The 20,884-nt window shown below is 38.7% G+C and overlaps 1 protein-coding gene across 1 annotated transcript in view; it reads left to right on the top strand.

The window, feature by feature from the left end:
- The first annotated feature begins 880 nt into the window (after positions 1–880).
- Positions 881–20,884, top strand: part of LOC146707859 (uncharacterized) — an 86,542-nt gene continuing 66,538 nt past the window's right edge. Inside the window, exon 1 of the mRNA XM_085459438.1 lies at positions 881–1,310. Within this exon, the coding sequence (XP_085315564.1) occupies positions 1,179–1,310 (132 nt within the window). The 5' untranslated portion in view covers positions 881–1,178. The remainder of the gene's footprint in view (positions 1,311–20,884) is intronic.

Genomic DNA, 20,884 nt, shown 5'->3' with positions numbered 1-20,884 from the left:
GCTGGAGCCCAGGGCATTTCTCACATCCATTCCCTTCACTCAGAAATTGCATGTGTGTTGGCAACCATTCATAGTTTATTTACTTTATTTAACTAAACCATTTGTTGCATTCTTTAGAGCTGATTTCTGACAAAGGGTTAAGTCACATCTAAAAGGTGTTCTTATCTAGTAATTGTTTCACGCATGTTTTAAAGAAAAAAAAATTACCTCTGTCTTTTTTGTAAACTCATAGATTTGGCCTAGGGCATATTATTCTATGCCCTACTGGCTCTGAAGACTGCATCTCAAACGATGACATTTTGCTAACATGATTTCTTACATCTCTTCCCGTACTTGGCCCTCCTCTGCCCAAGATGCTGTCTGTTTTTTAAAATGTCTCCAAGACATTGTTATTGATTTTTGCCCTGTCAGCCTATATTAAATTTGTCATCTAGTGAAGAAGGCCAGGCCATGGCGGGGGCGTAAGAACACGAAGAAGGAGATTAGATTAGTTAAACCCAACCCAAAGTGTCTAATTTCACATGAGTGTGTAAGTAATCTCACAGTTTTTATTCAACCATGGGACAACATGCTCCATACTGGGAACTTTGATCTCTGAAGCAAACTGCTGCACAGGGCGTCGGTGTATTCAAGTGCCACTGGGAATTGTCTAATTGTAAATGTTTTGTTTTGAATTAGTGCTTTACTATGCAGTAAAGCACTATATGGTGACAATGTATGCTTTAAGTGATGCGATGTGTTAAAAAAAATGTCTGCGCACAGTGCGCCCCTTTAAAAGGTGCTCTGAGGCTACTTCTGGTCGCATTCAGGGTGGTCATCACTGCCAAGGTCTACTGTCGAGGTTTCCGGTTGTCCACGAAGGCAACACTGGTCCTGCGGAGGTTCGGGGAAGCGCATCTGAAGCGCGTTCACGTTTCCATACACACAAACACGCGCGCAGGCCATAGCAGCACACCGGGAGCGTCCCTGAGAGGAGGGAGCGCTCGTTTTGGTTTACCATCTGGAAGAATCGCTGTATTAGCTTCTGTCGAGCTTGATTAAAGACTTTCTCTGACGACGCATAATGATCCCGGGCTCTGCCGGGCGCCGTGGATGCTGAGGCGTGCACAGAAATCCACAGTGGGTCGGGTAAAGGACCCCCGTGTCTCCTCCAGCAGAAGCAGCAAGCCCGAGACGGAATGTCAAGTAGCCCCGAAGAAAGTCACTCCAGGGGCGGCGGCTCCAACCGTGACTTAAAGACGGCCTCTTCGAGCAGCACGTCCCTCGAGGATGGAAATCCACCACCGCTGCACCAAAACCGTATACGCCAGGTGGGTGTCTGTCCGCAGCCTGCTCTCTGCACTAGCTGGCCCAGTCAGCCGTGTAACGAGCAGTCCAAAGCGCTGATGCTGATGCTGCTGATGATGCTGTGCGCCTAGGCAGAGCGGTCATAGGCGTTGCCGTGCTTTATCACATCGGCGCTGCCGAGAAGACAGATTTTCCTATGATGCTGCATAAACTGTGTTTAAATTAGCTGTTAATAATAGAAAAGCTCCTCAACCATCTGTTTTGATAAGCGACGTAGAGGGACGTGCTTCAGCATTGTGTGATAACAGGCCAACTGTGCCAGTTGTTATGGCCGTCAAAATAAACACCACCAGGTCTGCTCTGGTCGAGGGGCTTCAGTGAAGAATGTTTACATGTTATCATTTACCACTGAAAGTTTACTGTCTGGATCGGCCATATCATGACACACTGCAAGTTGTTTATAGTTCTGAATATTTGCTTGATTAGTTTGAACTTCAGATGTGATTTTTTTTTTTCCCAAATATTTGTAGGTCCATAGACTTGTGTCTGAGACTCTCAAGCTCTTGAAATGACACGCATACACTGTATGTGATATCTGCAACAACCTCACATAGAGTGCTGTGCAAAAGTCTCCACTCATTTCTTTACATTTCACTAAAAAGATGGGAAATACAGTAAGCTCAGCAATTTATTGAAACATGCAAACAGACAGAGGTAGTGAGCTTGAATGTCAATTTTGGCATGGGCACCTTTATTCTTCCATAAAGCCTGAACTCTCTTAGGCAGCTTTCTGATCATTTCTAAGTAGTCTTCAGGAATAGTTTTCCAGGCTTCATGAAGGACATTCAAATCTTCGTTTTTAGACGTTGGCTGCTTTTTGCTCTGTTCTCTGTCAAGATCCGCACTATTTCAATAATTGAGGTCTGGGCCCTGGGGAGGTCAATCCAGGATTGATTCTCTTCCATTGTATGTTATTCTACCCAGGTGTACACACTGGCATACAGTAAAATACTGTATGTCAGTGTGTTTGGGATCCTTGTCATGCTGGAAAATGAAGTCATTTCCAATCAGATGCTGTGCAGATGGTATTGCATGGTGGATTTTATGTGTGTCAAACTGTTTGGTCATTGGTATTTTTTGTAGATTCAGGTAAAGAAATAGAACATGTTATAGTAAGGCACTTTGCTTATGTTTGAGTGCTTTATAGTTCAGTGTTTTTGTTAAATGGCTTAATACTAAAAAAAAAAAAATTCCTTTTAAACATTTGTATGAAAATGGTCAGGTATAAGGACTGGACTGGATGGAAAAAGAAGCCAATATCCAAGAAAAACACTGAAAAACCTCCAGGAAGCCTGCAGAACTATTGCCCAGGACCACTTTAAAAATTACATGGCTCCTTGAAAACAAAATATTAAGAAATGAGGGGATGGCTCAAGACTTACAGACTAACAGTACTGTTTATTTATCACTAAGTTCTAGATTTACTTTTATGAGTACACATGCTAGTAATATATAGAGTCCCTTTATCTATATCCAAAAGTCAATTTTCATAAATTTTCAGTATGAACAAGAAAATGGATGTAAAGCGTTACCATCTAGGCCTGATCATGCAATGTGTGTTTGGCTGCTCGGTGGAAGTGAGTCAGGAGATGGCAGAGGGTTGTTTCCTGTCTCAGTGCACTCTCTGAGGCTAATGTGATTTCAGTAATGGACTGTGGTGCTACATGTACACTTGCACACACAGACACACACTTAGACCCTTCTTTTGGGGTGGGGCCTTTGAGCTCAGATACTTGAATTACCCCGGAGGTTTTGTTTTTTTTATAATTAAATGGCACTGAAATATCAAACGCCGCACTGCTCATCCGTGTGCTTGCTTGTTCGTGGTCAACTAATCACATCGTCTACAGGTTTACTATAGTTAGTTTTAAAAAAAATGCAATTTGCATACTTATGTTGATGTGCTCCACAATGAAAGCAGAAAATAGATTTCTTAATTTTCAGATAACAAACTGGATTCACGTTTAGGCCTCTAAACAGGCTGTGACACTCAAAGCTTGTTTAGAGGCTAAACTGGTACAATAAGCCACACCTTACAGCTTGAGGCTGTATGACACTGACCTATTGATTTCCAATATATAGTGCTTAACAAATTTATTAGACCATCACCCACTTTACATTTTACACCACAGTTGCACTAAATCATTGGAACTGGTAATGACTAAAACTAATTTCACATACATGTAATCATTAATACACCAGTATGTGCAAGCCCTTTAACTCATATATTTTTAATGCTAAAATATGAATTTTTACAGTTTTAGGTGGTCTAATAAATTTGATTAGCACTGTGTACGTACAATCATTTGAAAAACAAGTTTTCACAGGTCTCTGAGGATCAAATCTACAAAAAAATAAATGAATCAAGGTGTTGCAATGGGCCAAAGTACAAACCTCCATCTGATGGAAATGATGTGGTGAGAGAGCGCTGTATAAAGAAGAGCTTGCAAGCCTCAGCAAAGCAAAGAAGAGTGGAGATCTTTCACAACAATATACTGCTAAAAGATTACTTTAACTTTTTGCTCCTTAAGGTGGTTCCACAAGTTAGTGAATCATAACAGGACTGCATGGAGTCCTGTTAAAACAGTTTTTCACATGACTGTATATTACTTTTTTATTATTTTTTTTTACAGAGAAAAATGTAGGAAAAGATGCCTGAGGCAATGATGAGTAACGAATTGTTCAGTAGAGTGCACTGGGTGCATAATGCACCACAGCTGAGCAAACAGTGGTGCAAAATCAAAATACTTTATATAGTCAGTATGCCCAAAACACAAAAAGATATTACAAATCTTTGAAAACTTGTGTTGGAAGTTGATTCAGGTTTCTGTGTATCGTTATGAATGACTCTGATATTCACTTTCTTCACCCCCTGCTTTGGTCCCATCTAACTCCTGAGTCTTGTTCTTGCTTTATGTTGGACTCTCTTCACCAGCAAGCTTCTGCTTTCTTTGTCTGCCATTTTGTTAGGGCACACTGGTTTTATCAAAGCCTTTTTATATCTGCTGTTGCTGGAAATGGCTTTAATGAGCACAGTGAAAATTAAGTATCCTAAATGCGCATGGGCCAGCAAGGAGAGGTACAGAGCGAGTTCTTATGTGAAGGCAAATCATGTGATACGTGTGATAATTTTACTCACCGTGAGTATAAAAAATAGCACATTTTGGCCTCTTGGGATACATCACTTTAACTTGCAAGAAAGACTATGGCACATCAAAGGGATACTGTCCAATTAATAGGCTTTTGGCACAAAGAGTACACTTGTCTTGTCTTGTTGTCTTGCAAGTGTGAAAAAGCATCTAGCTGAGTGGATACTCTTGATTTTATCTGTTAAATACATCAGAAAATGTCTTTCTAATAACGATACCTTGGTTTATGGAGGACTTTAAGGTGTCAGAAGAAACAGGATTGACTGCAGGAACGATTCTTGTGTTTTTCTAAACTGAACTTTCAAAGATTTTAATCCTGCAACCAAACTTTGTTTCATCTCCAGTGTACTTTCCAAACCACAGATAGACAATATGCGCAAAACTTTAAAAAAAGCAAGTTGACATGAATAAATGTAATATATTACAGCACTTTAATGTTTAATCTTATGAATAATCGAAATCTTATCGTTGAGCTGGAGTTCACTAAAACAGCTCTGACACAAAAGGAGAACATGACTAAGGGAGACTGGGATGTGAAGATCTTATTTTCAGGTCTAAAAATACTCCTGTCTCTCTCGTGATTGTCCTGGAGAGAAATCGCTTTTTCCCAGCCAAATGGCTTTGTGTCCATGTCTCTGCGCTCACTGCAATGGACCAATGTCACTGTTCATTTGCACGCTACTCTGAGCTGTTGTTAAATGATTGCTTTCTGCAGTGTACTCCCTCCTCTATCTGAAAGATATGTGGAGTGCGTCAAAATATGTAAACTACTTTCCTGGGCTCGAATAGTAGATTCTTAGGAACAGAGATTGATTCTACTAGATTTTATGTTCATTGCAGTCTAAGACAAGTCAAGGAGCTATTTGAACCTTTTTGCTTTGGTGGAAAAATGCTGCTCCCCATGTAGATACAGATATAAAACCCAGAAAAGCGTAATGCCTTCATTTTATATCCAACGATGATGGGTTTAGGCAGCTTGACCTGTTTTTTATTCAGGACTTGATATGAAGGTCCTATTTCAAGTGTCAAGCCCTGTCGCTGCATGCTCCTTTCTTTTGACACCTTTTCTTGCGCTGCGTTCCCTCTCCACTTTCTTTTCTGGTTGCCAGTTGTCTTTTCTCCTCGAGAGCCTTGCTTTCTCGTTCTTTCCTCTTTAAAGGGGTTTGACTCTTTAGGTTCGTTTTCTCCTTGTGTTTTTGGCTGCCTTCCCTACCCATCTCTCATTTCCCAGCAAAATACCCCCCCCCCACACACACACACACACACTGTTTTTGCCCTGCACTCCTCTCCACTAGTTCCTACACTCATGTCCTGATGTGCAAGGAGGTCAGATTACACTGCAGCCTTTGACATTTTCAGCTTTCTCTTTTCCGCCTCTCTGTCTGTTGCTTTTATGCCTTTCTGTTTTTGCCTGCCTGTCTATCTGTCTGTCTTTTCCCACTGGGAGTCTCATGATGGGACTCTGCAGGAAGGGAGTCCTAATGGAGCCAAGATCTTCATTACATTACTTCAGAACAGCTACATCAATGTACACCCACATATAACCACTGGAAACGTTTGGGGTCAAATACTCTATATTCATTCAAATTGCTAAACGCACATGTAGGTAAAGCATTAAACTGTATATTAGTATTTACCAGAGGCTTAACAGCACATTCCTGATTATAAATTCATGCAAAAACCTGTAAATGACTGCAGGTCAACAACTCCAGTACCCTATGGTTGTCAAATGCCATTAACAATTTATAATGTGGGCTTAATGCTTCCAGATTATTTCTGTATAGATATGATTCAGCAGGATACAGCTGTCAATTACACTTTCTCACTATTCATATACTATACCATCAGCAAAATGGCACATTACTGCATCATCTTTCGGATTAACCAGTTCGTCACTCAGTCTGTCAAATGTTAATTTTGAGATTTTGAGAATTAGTAAAGTGTTTTGTTTTTTAACAAAAAATGTAAAGCTGCTTTTTTCTTGTAATTTGTTGATATAATACAAGGAAAATGATTTATGTTTTTGTAGTTTGGAGCTTTTGGACCAACACAACACAACAATAGAATACAGAATGCTTATTGTAATTTTCACTACTTATATTCTGAATAATTTATTTTTGCCAACTGGTTAATTGTTAATTGAAACATTTTACTAGTACCAATTATTTTTAAATACTGACACCTAGCTTTAGTCAATTATTGTCAAAGAGCAAGTAATTAGAAAAATGTTCTCCAAATACAGATGAGCCACATTGCTGGTGAGCTCTGATGCAATGTACAAGCAATACACATGAGTGTTGTGTTTCAGTACTAGGTAATGGTGATACTGTGTAGAGAAATCCATTGGTATTCCTGTCCAAGATCCAAAATCCAAAGAGCACATGAGCATGTCTATACTGGGGTACAAACAACACCCTGACTCAACCTCACAGCTAGCTTGGGTGCCCTATTTACGTCTGACACCATCTTTTCCTGGCATGTTTTTTCCTTATAGATGTTTCAAGGAGAGAGATAGCATCACTTGATGTGTAATACCTCACCATCATTTTTACAAAATGTTGCAGACTGAAACAGATGAAATTATAAGGAGAAAACTTGAGAGAATATCAGCCCGAGTATAAGAAAAGCTAACAACACTATGTAAATATTGTATCCCTTGAAATGTGTCCTCTGCTTCATAGAGGACAGGTGTTTTTGGACCAAGGCAGTGAGAAGCATTTAGAAGTTAATTATTTATAATGACCTTATAAGGCTGATTCCCGTTAGAGAGAAATAGAAGGCGGGGGCAAGAGCAGGGTGTGGTTAGTGATCAATGGACTTCTCAGAAGCTCAGACATATCTATGTAAATGTGCACTCTCCCCAGCCGTCAGCTCCTTCCTAATGCTCCTTCTCTCCACTTCTCTTGCATCAAATTTAAGTTGGGTAAGCAAAGGTTTTCTCATAGGAAACGCATCAAAGCTTTTGACTGTGTTGCTGAGAATAGTTTGCTGATCGAACTGAATGTTCACACGCACAATCATGTACGTGTACATACGCACAGCAGCATGTTGCTTTTTTTTCACAAACCGAGGAAGATGACACAACCTGTGACCCACCTTCTAACTCATGCAGCAGTTACATTAGAGTTAAGTCTGACATTTGTGCTTTTATTATGTGTCACTTAGGTCTAACATTTTCCTTTCTGAACTGGTATGGTTATAGATCTAAAAAGCGGCTGAAAAAAGTGGCGATACAATAAAGTGAATTCTTCCCCCATTTGTTTTGTTTTCTTTGTCGCCATCTCACAGTTTTGTTTTTTATGTCTGTCTTACTAATTGTCTGCATTGTTCTTTTTCTCTGTGTGATGGCATCACGGCATCACTCAGCATTCCTGCATGACTGTGCGCTGCAGCGGATTTTAGGTCACACGCTTCATTATTCATAACACATTCAGATTGGAGGTGAAATCAGTTTCTGCCTCAATACCCTTTGTCATCTGACACAGCACTCTGTCATCATTTTGTTATTCTAGCATATCAAGAAATCAGTGAACTTTAAAGAAAAGGTGCAGAAAATTTACAATACAGATAATTTTCCAATTCTATATTAGCTGTAGGGGTGAATGTGAGCATGAATGCATGTCTTTCTCTATGTGTAAGCCCTGCAATTGATAGGCAATCTGTAAAGGGTGTGCCCTTCCCCTTGACCTGTAACAGCTAGGATAGGCTTCAACCCCCCCCAACCCACCCCTGAGACCGTGAATTGGATAAGCAGTTAAGAAAATAAGTGGATGCTTGGATGTTTATTGTGTCCAATTTTGAGTCAGTTTTGACTCATATCAAGACATACAGAAAGAAAGATACAGAAAGATGTGTTATTGATGATTGCAGGCAGCCGCATTTAAATTATTGAAGGTCATTTTTCATCCTTCTTTTTCAGTGAGCTGCTGTCATTGATGACACACCACGTAATTTGAAGTGTGAACCTACTGAAACAAGGTGCCAGCTGCAGAAGCATTATACTGCATTAGAGATCATACAGCATAATATCCAGTGACACAGCAGATGTTAAATGTAAGTTCAAATGTAAGCCTATGTAATGTTACCTGAGAAATTTTAAATAGCAGGTAAAATAACAGCTAAACACTTTGATTTCAAAAATAACTAAACTAACCCAACCTTGTAATTTATCAGGAGCTGCACAATATTGTCACATAATAAAAAAGAAAAATATTTTCTCGTTGGAAGGTTTTTAGCCAGCCGTGCTTTTTTTATTCTATAACTGCATCAGGAATTTTCCTTCACTGTTTGTGCGTCCTTTCATATGGTGTGCAACTAGTCAGTACTCCATCAACTCCCGGTGAGGCCATTTGATTATATTTGGGTTGCACATCACCAGCTGCTAGTATCTCCTCATTGTTCTTGACTGTGATTCTGCCTTAAGTGGCAAAACATGTTTGTCATTTCCATGTTTAGCACCTTTAGCAAAAGGTGGAACCTTTAGTTCCACCTTTAGGAACAAATGTTTTGCATATTTTTCCAGAGTTTGTTGGTGGTTGTTCCAGTAGCTGACACATACTCTTACTGTCAGAGATGTCCGGGCTTGTTTTGTTGTGTGTACTAGGGAATCTAAAGTAACGCTTGTACTAGGCGTTACTATAGCAATGACATGTCATGCTGTGACACTTGTGGTTGTAACGCAGGAGTGGGTTGATGGTTTAATTCCTGGCTGCTTCAGGTTGCATGCCAAATATCCTTGAGCAGGATACTAACCCCGAGGTGCTCTCATTGGAGAATAAATGTGTGTGAATGTTAGATAGAAAGCACTTACGTCGTAAGTAGAGCTGGGCGATAGAACGATAACGATATGTACCGCGATATAACTTTTACTCGATAGAGAAATTAAGCTATCGCGATAGACTTCGCCGCTCTTGTCCTCTTAAAAAAAAAGAAAAAAAAGAACAGCCAATCCAAACTAAGTAGCGCAGAGCCGAACCAATCACAGCCGCAGCGTCACGTTGCGTGACTTGTTACGTACAGCACAAGTGCCAAGCCGCACGTGTGTTTGTTTGGGAAGCAGCCAGCGGGTAATGGAGGAAATGAGTGTGCCGACTAGAAAAATCAACCGAGCGTGACCGAAGAGAAAACAGATGATGGTTCCAACGCCGGAGAGATTGTCGAACGGAAGAGCCATAGAAGTTCCGTAGTGTGAAGGTATTTCGGCTATTTCAAGTCTGACAAAAAACAGAGTAGCATGCACTGTAAATTGTGCCGAAAGCAAGTCTGGAAATACAATAAACTGGTGCATGCGTCACACTGTGCGCCACGTTATTGTTTCGGTGAAAAGAATTTCTACAATACTGTTAATTCTACTCTCTGCAGTGTTTAAATGCTTACATATACACACAGTTACTGTCCCTCCACACATACGACTCGGTTCTGCTTCTATGCCGCAGCTTTGTTTACTTTTACCCACCGAGGCTTCTAGACTTCTGATTGGCCAACATTTCTGCACGGTTAGGAATCTAGCGCCACCTGCTGCTTTGGCATGTTCATAGCAGCGTTTTCCTTCATTTCTGCCTTTATGTGTGGACGGGATTATTTTTTAAAACGAAAAAGGAAAATCTCCGTTTTCAAAAATACCCGTGTACGCGTGGACGTAGCCTCAGTCTCTGACTGGAAGCGCTAATTCGTCATTCAGCTTTTGTCAGACTAAAGTAACTGTTAAAACTGTTTGAAAACCTAAGCTATACAACAAGGAGAGATTGAGAATTTCCTTTTAGTTCTCAGTTTATTTGATATTGATAAAAGTTAGTCAGTTTTGTCTGTTCTTCTGTAAAACAAACTAAGATTTATTTTTAGAATTAATATTTTGTTTCTAAGTGGAATTGACAATTTAGTCTGTTTCGTTTGTTCTATTTTGAAACTTAAACGCTTTAGCGGCTGCCTTTTGTGTAGTTTGCAATATTTGCCTTTATTTATCTGAAAAAGTCTCATGTTCCTTAAGTACATCTACCCTGTTGAACTTATTATGGGAAATAAATATTTAAATAAAAACAAGCTGCTGATTATTTCACATTTTACTTGTGAGCAATGGCACATTTAAATCTTACAAATATAGTTATTTGGCTTATATCGTGATAGATATCGTTATCGCCTGAAATGAAAAAAACATATCGTGATATGAAAAAATCTCATATCGCCCAGCTCTAGTCGTAAGTGTTTTCTATGGGTGAATGAGGCAAGTTGTAAAGCACTTGGAATGCTCAGACTGAGTAGAAAAGCGGTATATAAGAACCAGACCATTTATACTTTTATATCACGTAAAAAAATTACACAGGTTATCCCCAACATTATCCCAGCTGATATGATGTTGCATTGTTACTTTGTGCAATACGGTGCTGAAACCAGGTATCTTGTTAGGTGATGTCATTTGTTAGGTAAATGTGTGAACCACTAGGCTGTGGAGCCACACATAGCTAGGGACTCTATGGCTTGAACTTATACTTCAGTATTTAGTATACAAAACTACAGACTTTTGTTGTGATAACTGGTATATTGTACTACTTAACATTGATAACATCCTATAATAGGATGGGAGTCTCTTTCAAGTATTTATTTTCCATTTGCCTCAAGGCCTCTTTTTAATTAAAATGAAAAGCAAGATGACATCATGTGTTCCCAAGGGACTTGGGTAGAACTTCAAAGAGGGGAAAAGGGGAAAGCTATAAATTCAGGTACTGGCCATTTGCAAGGTACTGTAGCGGCTATCTTACCAACCCTCATCTATCACAGGGAGGCAGTGAATGTTGGTTGTAGCTGGAGGCATTGCATTGTACTGATGGCTTTTACATATAACACTTCATAAAACCTGGCATCAGTTACGGGAAGTGAATAATGAATTTATTGACGTGAGCAGTTGCTTACACTGCATTACTGGCCATCTAGCTTTTCTTAAAGTGTTCATAACTTATTTGGGAAAAGAAAGAAGTTGAAGGTTGTGGCATTGTGTAACAAAAAATAAAAGCTTAAGCAATCAGTTAATGTAGCACTGCTGTTTGCCTTTAGTGTTGCTGCCTGTCTGTGAGGGTGTGTGTATTGGGGGCTTTAGTGCGGTTGCACAACACTAACAAACAAATGGAGCAAGTCATGTTACGTGTAAATGAGCTGAGTGACTAATGAGATTTTTCCATTTTGTGCTTCATTTGCAACAGGGTGTGGTCCTTTTGACTTCCTCTTTCTTCATTTGACTTTCTCTTTATATAATAATGTATCAAGGTTATGTCATGTCTACAATGTGCCCTTCTATTCAATCTCATCTCATTTCAGCCCCTCCCACCAAGCATCCGAGTTTTATTTCTTAGTGTGTGTTTGGGTGTGGCATGATCTGGAGTCTTAACTGCCTGCTTTGTTTGCTTGCTATTAAATTTGACTCTGTATGATTTGGTTTTGGAAAAAACAGGGACGGTGATGGAGAGCAAGCATGTGTGCTGTGTATTTTATGGTGCTGACCTTTCTTAAGCACTAAAAGAGGCTTTCAAAAAGACATGGCATTTAGGAACTGTCTCTGAGGCAGTCCATTACTGCTTCAGCCATGTATTTTATTAATTCTGTTACACAAACATAAACAGGCTAACAATTTAGCTATTAGACATAAAAAATAGAAATATCAACCTTTTAAGTGGAAAGTCAGCATATCAAAGCAAAAAAAAAAAAAAATCAACTTCTCTTCAATGCAAAATCATATTTTGATCATTTTTTAAAAAAACTGCCCTCAAAAATTTTCCCCCCAAACTGTATGTTTTACAGGATCCTCTCTCACAAGTAAAAATAAAGTGCTCTGCTATTGAAAGAAGTATTTAGAACTCAAGTGTAGTTGCTGTGCACCCACAGATGCAACAGATTTATGAAACAAAATAACTATTAGTGACTTTGCTCATGCCAAGGTTGCTTGTTTGTGACTGGCTCTGAACTCTATAGCTTTAGCCACTTTGCCTTTGTTAGTTTCTTTAAAATCCACGTTTCCATGTTTCGCTAGGTGGAGGTGGTTTAAATGTCTCTTTAGATTTTTTTTGTTCTAAACATTTGTGGTGGTCCCCCTGTGATTTTGGCAAACATCGTGTCTTCACTCACAATAAGAAGCCTTAAAGCTAACCACATAGTATCATGTGGTTTGCATGCAACGATTTGCCTACATCACTGTGTGTGTGTTGTACATGCATGAAACAGACCGGCTTGTAATTTGAAATAAGTGAGGCTGACTGACTGGTCATCGGCCTCAGTCGATGCTGTAAATTGGCTATTTTTGGTCTTTGGACAGTTAAGAAGTGAAACTCTGCTATACATAATCTTTTAAAGCATGGTAAAGCCTTAACTTAAATTTAGTTTTTTCTCCAATCTTTCTTATGGAATGATGTCATCTGATAATGAAGGATATTTTACTAAATTAAATATATTGGAAAATACAATATAGTGGTTATTGACATCATGAGTCTTTATATTAGTCCCGGGCCTGAAAATGGTCAAGTTATTCAAAGCTAACAAAGGTTCAAAGGGGTTGGCAAAAAAAAGAATCTGGTAGCCATCCCCGATCGCTGTTACAAATTTCAGGGAGGAGATAAAAATTGTGGTTATGAAATATTTAAACGCGTTAAGAAGTCTATATGAGTTTTTTCAAACAGAAAGATCATATCTCCATTAAATCTCAGATGCATTATATGCTGTTAGACACTCTTCTCTGGGAGAACTCTACTAGTCAGCACTGTAGCTCCATTAGCAGGTAGAATAATCGTTATCAACTTGAAGGCCACGTCTTCCATCAAGGATAATGGCCTATCTCACAATTTAAAGAAAGTGATCAAAAACATAATGGCTTATTCCTTTGCTCTTGCTCCTAATGTTTGCTTGTGTTTCATAACATGAGCCCCCCCACGATAAGGATAAGCAGAAGAGATTGGATGGATGGACAGATCGAAGTCCATGGAAGGCAACTATCTTTTTAAAGCCCTGTTGCCTTTTAAAACTGTCAAATTCATTATTAAATAAAAAAATCAGCTTGAAAATTAAGCACAAAAGTCGAAAAATAAACAGGAACAAATTGAAACATAGATGTAAAGTGTGAATTTGGTTGTTTATAACCCCCCTTTTCATATAAAAATGAGTGTGTGTTCATTTGACAAAGGAGTTGTACAATTCTGCGAATACACACACATTTACAGTTTGAAACATGCGTGTGTGCTCTCTGTCTATCAAAGAATGCTAATGGGCCAAATAAAAGCCTTTGGATCTATAAAAAGGAAAGCAGACCATTAACCCCTCCCCATGTACCAGGTCCACTGGACCAACAGAAACGAGAGCTCACGTCATCCTTCTTTCAGATCGCCCATCAGTGTAACCTGAATCTCAAATGGATAACCGCCACCACACACACACACACACACACACACACTTCCTCATATACACGTGCATTTGCAGACAAGCAATGATAGCATTATAACTTATTACTGAGGACACTGTTTCTGGATCAGCTAACATGATGATCAATAATTATAGATTTTTGTCTGTTTAATGTGAAATTCAAGAACTCGGGTAATGCCAAGGTTTTTACTTGTAAAACAGAGTTGGCTTTAGTGTACTTAGGGAAGGGAAGGTGTACCCAATGAAGGTACACCTCCAAAAGACTGCACATCTTCGGCAATCCAAACAGAACTTGTTAGTAATTTTACAATAGCTCACTGTAACAAAATGCTACTAGTTGTAAATAACCCCCATCCAGTAAGTATTTCAGTATGTGATACATTTCAAGTAACGATGCATATATATTTAAAATTACAATAGCAAACCAAAAAGTAAAATTGTATTGTGCAGCAGTTCCATTCCATTTGAGACTCCACAATTTCTTATGTCCTGTTAGGATGTCCTGTGACTGGACAGTACCAACTATATTGCTATGTAAAAGTTAATGTAGTTAATGGCGAAATTATCTCTCGTGAAATAAAAAGATTTTGGTTGAATCCATTTCCTGAAAACTCAGACTTTATGTACTATGCCCGCCTGTTACAAATAAACAAAGGTAATTGCAAATTTATGAAAAATACAATAAAAATAAACATTTTGCATCTGTTTCATTCCCTTGTTAAGGAAGACCAGCCCACCTTTTCTTTTAAGATACAATGATTGAGGAAAATCTCATCTGAGGCTTTGAGAGTATGTTTTTACTGAGCGTAAAATCAAACAATAAATTCATAATCAGGCACTGAGAATATAGTAACCAGCCACATTCTAAAGTATCTGTAACCATAAACTGTTTTAATTTTATGACCATAAATGGTTTGAATAGGTGACCTAGTGAATAGCATGTGCTTGTAATTTCAGTTAAAAACAAGTTTATGCTTGAAAAGAAACCAGAAAAAAATGTACATTACAATTTCAGTTTATTACAATTATTACAGCTGTATTATTTTTATTCAAGTGAATAAATTAACAAGGAGCCTTAAATTTCTGTTCAAGGTTCCTTGTTCCAAAAACCTAGATCAGAGTAGTATTATTTTGTTTTGAATATTAGTATAATGGATTAATGATGCAAAAATGTCGAGTGTTCTTTTTACTTGTGTTTACTGCCAGTTGTTTTTTCTTCCAATATAAACACTGTTGTTAGGTCAGATTGGGTTCTAAGATCCATACGCTGTTTCCTTAAAAAAAAGATTCTCTTATTCCCTTCATCACCAGCAGAGAGCAGCAAAGGAAAAAGAAATGTGCAGTCTCTCTAAAGGCAGCATTGTCATGGAACTAAATGAAGCAGTCAGGTTCAGTGCACCAGTGTTAAAAAAAAAAAAGGAAAACAACATTATTGCAGTTGTGGAGTGATTCAGCAAATCTGTCCCATTCATGATTACTAGAAGAAATAAATGCTGCTGATGCTGCTGTAGCTGACTGAGTCAGTGAAACCGATCAGGCAGAATGTGTGAACAGAAATAGAGGTGTGAGATTGTGTCCCTGTCACTTGTGCTGAAATTTCAAACTCCTAACATTAGCGGCATTGACAGAGAGAGACCTTGACACCCGTCTGCTTGGAGTGGGCGCGCACACTCACATGCAGGAGCTGTCAACTTCAATTCTATCAGCCACCACTATGGAGGGTGCAATGCAGTTAAGATTCAGACTGACCCACTTTCTCCCGTTTAGGGGGAAGCCTGTAACTTGGTGGTTGGAAGCCACTGTTCTCTGCTCACTGGTCCCCCTCTGGACAGAGTGGTGTGTCCCATTTGCTCTGCTGGCTCACAGTAGGACAGCCTGTACCCAAGTTCACCCTTTTCATGGTCTTGTCTCATTTTTATTTGAACACTTTTTGCATCATTCTTTTCCATTTTTATTTGGAAAAGTCTGTAGTATGTAATAAAAGAAACTAAACGCATACATCATTTAAACTGCGACAAAATAAAAAGTCCTTACAGACTTTATAGATTTATGAACTTGTAAATTGGGGGTTAACCATACCATGACTAGAATATTTACCGTATTTCGACCATTGTAATCCGTCTCATGGTCCTTTCTGACCTATTAAATCTTCACTACACATTTACCTCATTCGCTAAGGATGGAGAGCATTTTCACAGCAGCAGAGGAAGTAGCTGTGTCTGCAGCAGTCAGCTGGCTGTTAGCACACAGCCTCCTTAAATCCCTTACACAATGAAAAATTTCCTGTGACTCTGGCTCACATGCACATTAACACTCATGCAAGGACACGCTCGTACACACTCAGAGCCTTTTGTAGCCACATCTGTTCACATGGAGGGTTTTCATGTACATCTGGGATGGGTAATTCCCTGTTTGTGTGTTGAAATATGTGATGAGGATGAGAGTGTGAGTGGTTCTTATGTTCATTTTTCATCAGCCCTTTTCAGTCATCATCCCTCTTGTTCGTGTTTGATAGGACCATACGAGGGGAGGGATTCATTTTTTGAGCACCTGTAGGTGTGTGTATGCCTGTGTTTTTGTGTGAGGACTGAAATCTAACTGCTGTACAAGGTGGAAGAAAAGAAAACTGAAGAAAGGAAAAAGAGGAATATGCAACAGTTTTTTAAAAATATTTTATTTTTCACTGAATTTGGGTTAACGCTTCTTTAAAGTCTTTTTTTCAGTCATTTCGGAGTAATTAGTCAATATTTCTCTGTTTTTTCTTTTAGTATTAGCATAATGCTGATGCAAAACAAGGCCTAATAACTTTTTATAATTTATATAGTATGGCATTTTTTTTGACAAATATAAAAAGTGAAGGTGTTTAGTTTGCTTTAGGCAGAATTTATAAACTTTAGCACCAAGGAGAAAACACAGAAAAGTAGAAGGGTGAAGTCATGGCCCACGCTGCAGCCCATCTTAAGAAAGCTCGCGAGCTTGAGCAACACCCAGACTACAGGGCTTTGCAGAAAGCCAGGGAGAAGAGGAGACGGCAGCGGGAAAGAGCTGAACGAAAGCGTCAGGTAAAATCTGTCACACGTGGTGTGTATCATGACAATTTCATTACCACATTCTGTGGTGGCCTTATCGTACGCTTTGGTGTTACTGTAGGACAACATGAAAAGGGGCTGTGGGATTTGCACAGATGTGGAGGTGGTTGAAATCGCACTAGGTAACGGATAAAGTCAAAGAAATAGTACTGTACCACTGTCTACCATAAATAGTATAATTTTTTAAAAAGATTTTCACCGTTTTTGTTTTAACCTTCATGGTTAAAACAAGGTTAACCATGAGGTTAACCTAATCAAACACTTAAATCACCACCATGAACATTTATAAGAAAGTAACCAAGGCAAAGGGACTAAAGCTAAAGCCCCTAGCAATACTAGTGCACATATGTTCATAAGTGACCTCGTGTACACAAAGCAGCTGTTAATGAGACATTCGTGATAATAAGTAGAGTTTTGATTTTCATCCAGTGTAAGCATACTTGTGTTGTCCTTCATTACATGACTGACTCCAGGCGAATCTGTGCAAATCCTGTACGGATACAGAGATTACAGCTGGATCTCAATCAATCCAATCTCTGCATGTGGAGTTTGGCAAACAGCTGAATCAGGCAGGCAGACGAGTAAAAACTCAAAAAGTGGAGACTGAAGAATACACACACACACAAAACGAGTTCTGTGTAGTGAAAAATTCTATGTAAGGTTGAAATTAGATTGCTTGTACTAACCGGATCTGACTTGGTCCATTTTTCAGTGGTTTCTGTCAGCCTCCCATATGTCCCGTTATGCATGAGCAACACATGTACAGCAGCACAGCCAAACAGTTGCATACACACTCACAGCCACACACTAACATGTCATTAGTGTTGTAAAGACTCACTTCTTGATGCATTCTCAATCATCCAGGTAAGTAAATCTCCAAAGGTTGATTCTGTTCATCTGGACGTTTCGTCACTCATCCAAGTGACTTCTTCAGTCTCAGCTGACTGCAGGTTTCCCCGAGCTTATAAACAGTACTGTTTATAAGGTTGGGGATAAACAGTACTGTCAACTTTTGGAGGTAAAGTCTCACTGTTCACTACCATGAAAAACCTTTGTAACAGCAAACCTAATCAAACACTTAAATCACCACCATGAACATTTATAAGAAAGTAACCAAGGCAAAGGGACTAAAGCTAAAGCCGTCCAGAGCTCAGAGCCAATCCAAGCCAGCAGCCTCGGTATGAGCAAAGGATCGGAGGAGTTATGTAGACAATTATAGAGATGAGTAAAAATGAAGGAAGGGCTGAAAGCCTGTTATGAACATGCTGAAAAAAGATGAAAGGTTTTTTGTTGTTGTTGTTATATAAATCTGTTGCTTTTGTTTGGTAAGGAAAAATATATCAGACATTTCAGTTAACTATTTATGCTTCAGCTAATTTTGCTTTGAAGAACAGTTATAGTTCTTAGAAAGAAGAGAGTCAGAATCATCAAAAATATGTATTACCATGTCAGACTTGCAAAAAAACATGGAATTGGCCAAAGAAATCTCAATTAGTGCATTTCTTATTTAAATCTTTTTATTGCTGTGTTCCATTTTTAATTTTGTCTCAGAATCCTGACCCTTGGTGTTCCTGAAAGCACCGTAGGCCATGTGGTCTACATTCTGAGTGAAACCCAGCTGTTATGCACCCTACCATGAACACACACACACCCATCAGTGGGTTGTGTCTGTGGAACTGAAGGTCTAGAATGGTAAAAATAGCTAAGACAGGAGAAACAGTAAGGGTTAAATGTTTATGGCTGCAGTTGTTATCTTACTGCGAGAGAGGAGAGGCAGCGGAAGAGTAGGCAGGACTGGGCCTTGACCACAGTACATCGTACATTAAGTCAGAGCTAGAGGCTGATCCTCAGCTTGCACTGTGATAAAAGGGAACAACAAGGAAATGTAGTAGAATTAATTAGAAAAGGAAGCAAGATTTGGTAATTTATTAAATATGTTTGAACCAAAGATATGTACAAATTTATTGGACTGTAGGATTAAAGGATGCCAGTAATCAGGAGTGTACTGAGAGATGCAAAGTGAGAAACTGCAAGAATTTGACAAAGTGGCCAAAGAGAGTAAAGAAAGGCCACAATATTCAGGTAAAGCTGTGAATTCTTTTCCTGTTTGAATGGTAACCATGGGAAATGCAGCAACATGTAAGATATGTGGATCAGATAAAGCTTCAAAGACCGTTGGGATTGACTATGCCTCAAATCAACATACTGATTACTACAAGGCTGCTGACACTGGATCTAACGTTGATGATTTACTGGTAAGAGATGGAAAAAGCAGACTTGGGTTGTTATAATTTCTTTTTCTGCTAATGTCCTTTTTTGTCAGAAACAAACATGTTTGTTTGTCCCGTGTTCAGCAAATGAAAATAAAATAAACAATAAAAGCAAAGGTGAATCAAATAGACCAATACAGCAAGGCTGGGATGGTCAATTTGGTAAAGTAAATCCGTTGGGCATCTTTCTTTGCCTTTAGACAACAATTCTGATGGCAAAAGAACCAAACGGGACAGGCAAAAAAAAAAGAAGAAACAAACATGTTAATGTCTGATGGTTTGCTTGGGATTGTGCGACATTGCACGTGAAGGGTAATCCACATAGGGGGTGTGGTATGATTGTTGACATGTATTGCGAAGTTTGATGACCTTACAAGTTAACTTCCAGTGGTGATTGACTGACACTTTAACACTTTAACCTTGCTAAAAAGAGGTTAGAAACTCGTTGACACTCTCAAGATAATGAAGACACTACTAATGTTCACATACTGTGATATTCAGCAAATAAAGCGATACATCGGTATATTTTGATTATTCAAATATCAGATGTCATGCAATGAAAAATTCTATTTTGGGCCAAAATCATTACAGAGGTAATGACAGGCCATCGTCAGAAAGTCATCACTTCCTTTGACTTTGTTTTGTTTTTTTGTTTGCTGTTAAAATTGGTTGTTAAATTTCTGTTCATTAAGCTGCAGTGATTATGATTGTCTGCAGTAAACAAATGTTAGATGTTTTATTAATATAAGATTTTTCTTTTAATTCTGATACTGCCTTAAAAATATAACACTATTTGGTAAGATTTATATTTAATCCAACTCAGAAAAGAGTGCTATTCCTCTTACATTTTTTTTAAAGAGCAAGAGGAAAACACAATTTACATTTAAAACTTAAATTTGCTGTGTACATGCACATAAAGACAGTCTGTCATTAACTGTTGATCAGGCAGTAACGAACAATTCTAACAAAAAATGAACACATTTTGAATAAAATGAAAACAAGTCTTACACCAGGAGAACAAGAAATGCTGGAAGGCTTGAGATCAAACAGTAACAGATTGGGAACAAGTGCGGCAGTTTAACGCAGGTGATATTTATCAGTGCAGGACAGACAAAAATGGAGGAAAAAATAGTAAAGACACAAGTAAAACTAAAAAAAAGACACCAGGAATGGCTAAATAAAACAAATAAACTTAAGCCTGAACAAAAAAAAAACCACGACATCAAAATGCAAATTTTGTATGACAACATGATGTAGGGATCAAGGTTAGAATCTCCATGAAATGAATGTAAGTCAACATAATGTCCTCTGGCAATGTGGAAACGTGACTCTGTGTGTGCATGTGTGTGTGTGCACGCGTGCGCAGCTGCTTTGTGATGGTTACATTTAGAGTAGCCTAGTAGGCCACTGATACTGTACAAGCAGCTATTTAGCCATATAAAAACACATGATTGACCCTTTATTTTATGTTTTCACATTAAAAGAGCTTTAAGGAACAAACCCATCGTGTGTGTGTGTGTGTGTGTGTGTGTGTGTGTGTGTGTGTGTGTGAGAGAGAAAAATACTGTTTTGGCTGATAAATGGAATGTGGCCTTTAATGTTGTTACTATAATATTGCATATATGTGGCACTT

Source organism: Copadichromis virginalis, linkage group LG6 (assembly GCF_057382275.1).
Source record: "Copadichromis virginalis isolate Kocher_CV1m ecotype Utaka linkage group LG6, C_Virginalis_male_GT1.1, whole genome shotgun sequence".
NCBI classification, from domain to species: Eukaryota; Metazoa; Chordata; class Actinopteri; order Cichliformes; family Cichlidae; genus Copadichromis; species Copadichromis virginalis.
Note: the sequence above shows the minus strand (reverse complement) of the source record. Positions and strands in the feature narration are given on the sequence as shown.